Source organism: Vigna radiata, unplaced genomic scaffold (assembly GCF_000741045.1).
Source record: "Vigna radiata var. radiata cultivar VC1973A unplaced genomic scaffold, Vradiata_ver6 scaffold_198, whole genome shotgun sequence".
Lineage (NCBI taxonomy): Eukaryota > Viridiplantae > Streptophyta > Magnoliopsida > Fabales > Fabaceae > Vigna > Vigna radiata.
This window is the reverse complement of record NW_014542192.1, coordinates 623,794-632,271: the sequence shown is the minus strand read 5'-3', so window position 1 is coordinate 632,271 and position 8,478 is coordinate 623,794. Positions and strand designations below refer to the sequence as shown.

At 34.7% G+C, this 8,478-nt stretch overlaps 1 protein-coding gene across 1 annotated transcript; it reads left to right on the top strand.

Annotated features, from left to right (window-relative positions):
* Positions 1-228: 228 nt before the first annotated feature.
* Positions 229-1,564, top strand: LOC106779259 (mitochondrial inner membrane protease subunit 2-like). The gene is made up of 3 exons (XM_022776507.1): positions 229-429; positions 818-983; positions 1,154-1,564. The coding sequence occupies exons 1-3, from the start codon at positions 362-364 to the stop codon at positions 1,262-1,264; spliced, it is 345 nt and encodes a 114-aa protein (XP_022632228.1). The 5' UTR covers positions 229-361; the 3' UTR covers positions 1,265-1,564.
* The last annotated feature ends 6,914 nt before the right edge of the window (positions 1,565-8,478 follow it).

The window sequence follows — 8,478 nt, the reverse complement described above, 5'->3', positions numbered from 1 at the left end:
GTAGTTTGTAATTTTCTAGTGTGTTTCACTTTTAATTGCTCTTTTTTTTATGAGCTGTGGAAAGCCGATTGCTGACTGTGGATTTTTGACATAGATGTGCACCTAAACACATGGGGTCATCAAGAAGTTTTCTATGGAACTGCACTAAAAAATTTGTCACACCTGCTGTCATGGCTGTGACTGCGTTTGATTGTTTTGCCACAGTCGTTCCTGTTCGAGGTGGCTCTATGTCTCCCACATTAAATCTTAAAACTGGTTCTCTTATGGGAAATGTTTTTGGTATTTTTCTTGCTGAAGGAGTTCATAATAAAATATTACTTTTACAATTGCAGATTTTGTTGTTTGACCATTAATTACACTTATGTTTTTTTTTGAGCAATTTTGCCTTTTGGACTACAAATTTTCAAATGGCGATGTGGTGGTCTTCCGGTACTGTTTTTTGTCCATCCTTTTCCAAGCATTGCATGCTTAAAATTGTATGTTTATATGCCGTATCTTCCTTTCTTTTATAAGATGTCTGGTAATTTACCTAGTGACTGTAGAGTCTTGTGAATTATCATGTCTTTGGATTAATACTGCTTCACAATCAAAATCGTTGGCAGTTGTTGGTTTACACTGTATACTACCTGGCTTATTAATATTAATAGATTATTGTGATTTAACTTATATTCGTTGGTTGGCTCTTGCTAAAAATGATGCTAATTTTAAGATCTTGATCTATACTATTATGACACTTTATATTTCGTTAGAATCTATATTTGACACCTATTTGTATTTTTTTTTGTAAGTTTTAATTGCCATTCTGAAACTTTTGTAGCTCCCCAACGAATCACAAGGAGACAGACATAAAAAGAATAGCTGCATTACCTGGTGAATGGTATGGCACTCATCATAACAACGATGTGATTAAGATCCCATTAGGACATTGTTGGGTTGAGGGAGACAACTCAGCCTCTAGCATTGATTCAAAGTCATTTGGACCGGTAAGTTGCTATTATCACTGAGTTTCTGGCATGATACTGTTATGATGTGCAAAATGAAGCAAGAAAAATAAGTCTCGTGTAAAGGGTCAATGCTTGAAATGAGAGAAAGTCTCGTGGATTATGGGTAATGATTTTTCTTATATTTTTGGTGTGTCCTGATAAATTTGCAGATTCCTTTGGCCTTAATTCGGGGAAGGGTTACCCATGTTGTGTGGCCTCCTCAAAGAATAGGAAGTGTCAAGAGTACTCCACCACAAAGATTATCTTCTGTATTGGAATAAGGCTATTTTCGTTTTTGTATAATTGGATCCCACCTCTATTGTTTAGTGTCCTCAAATAATAGGTCTGAAAGAACTACTCAGAAGAATCTGACGTGGTTCCCTTGGATGGGACAATGATTACTTAAGCAAGGTACAAATTAGATGAATCTGAAGTGTTCTTCTAAGCAGAAAAGGTGAAACACTTATCATTATGGACAATAGTCCAACTGTGATTTCCAGAATCATTTGAGATATGCAGAACTGCTGGTAGATATGTTAGTTAATTTTATTATGTAATCATAACAAGTTTTGGTTTGGAAAAGTCAGTTTTAATTATTTAAAAAAATGGATTATATGTTCTAAACCCGGTTATGAATACCATTATTAAATAAAAATGGTAAAGGTTTTTAAAACACTTTTGGTTTTAATTATAATGATTTATTCTTTTTTTTTAAATAGCTTTTGGTGATAGTTTAAAATATACTCTTACCTTTATTTAATTAAAGCAATTGTATTACTTAATGAAATATATTATTATATGATCTTCTTATCTGAGAATATTCTATCAAGAATAATTCTATAACTTTGTAATTCTTAGTTTTACAAAAAATATATTATTTTATATTTTTAAAAAAATTAATTAAGTTTTAAGTTGCTCAAAGTTGATATTTAAGTGAATTTTATTTAGTACTAAAAGTTTTTTATATTGCCTCGTTGTTTTATTTACTTGCTTTTATGAGTTAAGGGATATGGATAATATAAATCGATATTTTGGTTAATCTAATAGAATAAATAATTTTATTTTTTATTAAAAATATATTAGATAATAAAATTGTCATTTTATTTTATGATTTTTTTTTTGTTAAAATCCTCTTTTGGTCCTTATATATTTGTATGTCAATCTCAATTTGGTCATCATATTTTTTTTGTCTCAATTGGGTCTTATAACTTGTAAAAATAAGGAATTAAGCCATCTCTGTTAAGACTAACGCCGTCTGTTACTGAGGACGTGGTGCAAAGAGAATTAGGTGATTTATAATGATTTAATTACGTGGATTTTAATGTTAAAAATTAAAGCTTCTGACGTGGAATATGATTTTATAATTGGGGTTTTTTTTTTATTGAATCGCAAAACAATAAGTGGGGGAATTAGGGATTTAAGTAATTGGCAATTTGGTGAGTATCAGAAATCAGAAGAAACCCATAAATTGGGAATCAAAGGGAACCAGAGGAACCCAGAAGCATTCATCTCCTCCGTTCATGCGCGTCCGCCTCAGCCGCCACCCAATCGGCCGCTGCGAGTCATGGTCCAAGGCGTCGACAACACCGTTGTTCACCATCGGAGGCATCGCCGACCATGGTGTGCCACCAGCGCCACCAGTCACCACCAAGCTCGCCGTCGGTCACCGTGTCAACGTCACCAACGCTGACTCCTCTGATTCACTCGCAAGTAGGGAAACCCTTTCCCTCTTCTTCTCCTTTCCCTTTTGGTTGTGCATTTTCTTGAAAATAGAGGTTTTCTTATGAATTATTTCCATTTTCTTTTGCATTTAAACTTTTTCATCCAGAAGAAAATGGAACTAAGTCTGAGGATGACAATGAGAGAAATGATGTAGCTGAGGAAGAAACAGATGATGAAGACACTGCCTTTTTTGACACTCGGGATATTAGGGTCTCGTCTTTCTCTTCAGACGATGAAGGACTCTATGTTGTTGAATCAGAGGAGGATGTAGATCCTTCGATTAGATCTATTGGATTCAACTATCCTTACGTTAAGCGGCGAAAAAAATTACCTGATCCTGTTGAAAAGGAGAAATTACTTGATCCATTAGATTGGGAAGGATCTAACAAAAGTTTGCCTTCCTGTTTATTTTAATGAGCCTCTCTCCTCTTTGCAAAATTGTTGTGAAGAAATGGAATACTCATATCTTCTAGACCGAGCATATGAATCTATTACTACTAAACCCAATTCCAACACAGAGCGGAAGAGAGAATCTGAAATTGGAAAAGAGAAAGAGACAGAGAGAATGTCGTCGGCGAAGCTCCGGCCGTGACCGGGGGCCGCCAAGGAAGCCCATGGCCTGACTTGATGAAGAACGGTGGTGGTTAATGTCCAGATCCCTAATTTCCTTTCTAATTCATTCTTCCTTTTCAATCACTAATATATTATTTTAACATAAATCAATTTAATTTTGCCACGTCATAATTTTTTAATTTAAATAAAAGTTCCATCTAATCAAACAATGCACGTCAGCAAATATAGCTCAACTAAATTTAACGTCGTCTGAGACCACTTAACGGAAAGGACTTAATTGCCTCATTTTTACAAGTTATAAGACCCAATTGAGACCAAAAAAATATGATGACCAAATTGAGAATGACAGACAAATATGAGGACCAAAAGAGGGTTTTAACCTTTTTTTTTTACATCACTTGTAATGAATAATGAACCATTAATGCTATCATGACCTATGTAGGTGATAGTGAGTGACTTTTATGGTGTGTTTGCTGAAGATGATGGATTTGGAAGCAAGGGAGTAAATGAAGTTTGTTAAATATAATGAAAATTATATATTGGAATTAATCCCTTGTGTTAAATACACACATAGGGTTCTCTATTTATAATAGAATAAATATGGGCTAAGCCCAAATACAAATAAATATGTAATAATAAAATAAAATAAAATAAGAACAATGTTTCCCTAATAAACATATAGGGACTATATCTCCCTAATTAACATAAACACAATATAAACTAAATATAATATCTCTAACACTCCCCCTCAAGCTGGAGCATACAGATTGTATGGACCAAGCTTGGAATAAATAAACTCAGTTTGAAATATATGATCGGTCTTCAAGAGTGTGCAGCAAACAGATGCACAATCACATGTCAACGAACAACTAACATCAATTTATGGACAGTAGTAGACAATTGCGAAACTTCAAATAGCACCATGAAACTTCAAGTGGGATGACTTTGACAAAGGAGAACAATGACAAACTCCAGGGACTAGATTGCCATCAAGTAAGGATGGGGCTTGCATTAAAACTACAGGGACTGCCATCACTGACTGATAGGGCCTGTAGTGGCTAAAAGCGACAAAAATACAGGGACTGCCATCACTGACTGATGGGGCCTGTATATAGGGACTGCCATCACTGACTGATGGGGCCTGTATACAGGGATTGCCATCACTGACTGATGGGGCCTATATACAGGGACTGCCATCACTGACTGATGGGGCCTGTATATAGGGACTGCCATCACTGACTGATGGGGCCTGTATACAGGGACTGCCATCATGATGGGGCCTGTAGTGGCTAGAAGCGATAAAACTGCAAGGACTGCCATCATTGACTAGTGGAGTCTGAAAGCCTAAAACCTGTCTGGAAACATACTTCCCCTCACGATGAACGACGGAAATGACGGCGCGCCGATGACAGATCGTGAAAGTGGAAGATCATAATGAGCTCTTATTCATCAAAGCACCCAAAAAACAAATCTGACAGATTTGACAAAGGGTTGGTGAAATTGTTTCAACCCATAATTTTAGTGTTGAAATTTCTTGGTGTTAACCACTGACTAGGTGGATATGAAGAAAAAAGAAGAAGATAGCGGAAGCAGTAGAGGTAGGACTAGGTGTTGGTGCATCAGTGGCACAAGTGGCGAAGACGACGGCCAGAGACGACGTCCGGAGGCGGTGGCTGGAGACGGTGGACGGAGACGGTGGTTGGAGACGGTGGTCGGAGACGGTTGCCGGAGACGGTGGCCGGAGACGACGACCGGAGACGGTGGCCGGAGAAGGTGGTCGGCGGCGGCGGACTGCCGGTGACAGCCAGAGACGGTTTCAGAATAAAGAAGAAGATAGCGGAAGCAGTAGAGGTAGGACTAGGTGTTGGTGCATCAGTGGCACAAGTGGCGAAGACGACGACCAGAGATGACGTCCGGAGACGGTGGCTGGAGACGGTGGCCGGAGATGGTGGCCGGAGAGGACGACCGAAGACGGTGGTCAGAGACGGTGGCCGCCGGCGGCAGACTGCCGGACAGATGCGAGACATAAAGTAGAGATTGCCTATTGAAGCATAAAGGCACAGGTTGAAAAAGAAACTTTTAGGAGGGGGCCGCCGGTGGTAGCGGCCACCGGCGGCAACAAAGACAAAGTAGAAAAGGATCAGAAAACCTGCTCTGATACCATGTTAAATATTGTGAAAATTATATATTGGAATTAATCCCTTGTGTTAAATACACACATAGGATTCTCTATTTATAATAGAAGAAATATGGGCTAAGCCCAAATACAAATAAATATGTAATAATAAAATAAAATAAGAACAATGTTTCCCTAATAAACATATAGGGACTATATTTCCCTAATTAACATAAACACAATATAAACTAAATATAATATCTCTAACAAAGTTGATAATGAATTTATTGTTGTTTTTTTTAAGAAATTTGGAGATGAGTGAGAGTGAATTTAGAAGTTAAATTTGTGAAAATTAGTTTAGTATTTAACCTGATAGATAAAAAAAATGGTTTAATTAGTTAAAATTGAAGATTATCAAAATACCATTAATAATAAAAGTAATATAAAATGATAATTGTTAATATTATATATAATTGTAAAAATTATTATAAGGAGAAAAAAAAAATTAATTTTTAACATGAAAATAAATGTTTATTATTATTGTTGTTGTTATTATATTATTACTATCATTATTATTATTATATTTATTGGTTGTTATTATTATTATTGGCGATTGGAACCGAATACTCCACGTTTGGAATCGAATACAGGTGTTCTTCAAGTTCTCTTCAACTTTTTCATCTTCAACCTTCATGTCTTCATCACCAACCTGTTGGGTATATCAAGGAAGAGGCGTTAAAAACGGTGACCCACACAAATAATTTTACTCTTCAATCCATTATGGGTGATTTTTATTAAACATTCTACCTAATAAACACAAAATCATAACTACTCATTCCTCTTTTATCTCTATCAAATCAAACCAAATATTACTATACCGAAACCTAATAAAATAATAAATCTCTAAAATTTAAGTTTATCGCAACAGTGGTATCAGAGCCGATGGTTTGGTTGGGAATGCTTCCGCTGGAGGGGGAGTGAGTGAGAGAAAAAGAAAAAAAAAAGTGAGAGGGAGAATCAAATATAGAGAGAGAAAAAAGGAGAGAGGGGAGAGTTTAGAGAGAAAAGAGTTTGAGTGTCCAAAAAACAGACTAAAAAGGAAAGAATAAAGAAAGAAGAAAGAGAGAGTAAGAGATAGTTAATCTTTCAAACAATGTTTTCCTCCTGAGTGTTGTGAAAAAGACGCACTACGGTAATTTTTGCGGTGAATGAGTAGATATGATTTTGTGTTTATTAGGTAGAATATTACTTTATGATAGAATAAGCGGATTTTATTTTTAGGTAAGTTGATATTTTATTGTCAATTTTTATTATTTGTACTTGGTCCAAGGCCTGATTTCCACCTATTTAAAGGTGGCCAATGTTTACTAAAAATCACCCACAATGGATTGAAGAGTAAAATTATTTGTGTGGGTCATCGTTTTTAACACCTCCTCCTTGATATACCCAACACAACCTACAAAAGAAGAAAAATCTCCATAACTTGCATTTTAGATGTAGTGTTTTTGAGGGTAAAGCTAAGATTTTAAAGCAAATTACTCCAAATCCAAGCAAATCGCAGGTTATAAATATAAAGTGCAAATCTCGCAAATGATCGTGAATTTGTCTTCAACTATCTGCTCAAACGAATGCGAAACATCTTGCAAATTCGTCCTATCCTTTCTTCTTCAATAGTAGAATCATCTCATCTGAACATAGCGTTAAAATTATTAAAATTCCATAGAAAAGAGGAAAATGAAAGGTGAGAAGATGGAGGAATACGATAAAGATATAGAAAAGTAATCAGCATTGAATAATAGAGTCAAGTATCCTTTAATCAGATGATATAGAATGGAGAAGAAAGAAAGATAAAGAAGATATCATCGAGAACTTACTCTCGATTATTAGGGGTGGGTAAAATTAATTTTACCTTTGTAATAAATGGGTAAAAATTATATTGAATCAAGAAATAATACGATTGAACATAATGAATTAAAATATTTTTTTGTTTTAATAAAAAGGATTAAACTAAATTATTATTTCAAACTCTTATAAAACAAATTAATTAAGTAGATATAAAATGTTTGCCTTTATTAAGGAATATAAATGCTTTAATAAATAATAAAATTAAAAAGTTGAGATGAATCAGGTTGAACTAAAGGTTGAGATGAGTCAGGTCAGAAAAAATGTTGAAATAGGTTGTGGTCGAAATTCGATCGAGACAGATACAGTTGAAACTCAGTCGAGTCAGTCCTAGCTTAAAATCGATCGAATTGGATCGAGAAGGCCACAAACGAAACTCAGTCAAGTCGATCTCGACCAAAATTTTGTCGAATTGGTCCTAGTTGAAAATCGGCCCAATTTGGTTAAAAGGGATAGGGCTGAAACTTATCAGTCCTGACCAAAAATCAATTGAATTTGGCTGAATTGGCCTAGTTGAAAATCAACCGAATTTGGTCGGGACGACCACAACCAAAACTTTGTCAAGTTGGTCCTGATCTAAATTGGATGAATTTGATTAAGTCGGCTCCGATTGAAAATCAATTGAATTTGGTCGAGATGACCTCAAATGGTTGAGTAGGTCCCGACCCAAAATTGATTGAATGTGTGAGTCTTAACTGAAAATTGGTCAAGTTCGATCGAATCGAACAAAACTAAAACTTGATTGAGTCAATCCTAACTGAAATTCAATGAAGTCTACCTTTTTCGAAACTCAACCAAATTTAAAAAGTTCACTCCGATCAAAGTTTTGTCGAACCGAAATAATCAAATTAAACTGCAACTTTATAAACCCTGATACAAGTTAAAAGGATAAAATAAATTTATTTTAAAATAATGAATAATTAACTTAACTTTAACTTTATAGATAGTTTTTTTGAAACTAAACTATAAACTGATACAATATAATACTAAACTATAAACTGATACAATTCAATTTTTATAGTAAAAAATTCGAATTCTTTTTTACTCAATCTACAGTTAATTGATAATTCACAGTTCAGTTAATTTTATTATATATATTTCAAAATATCTATAATAAAAAAAATCTATATATTCTAAAATATATAGTTTAAAACGATTTTTAACTATAAGAGATAGTATTTG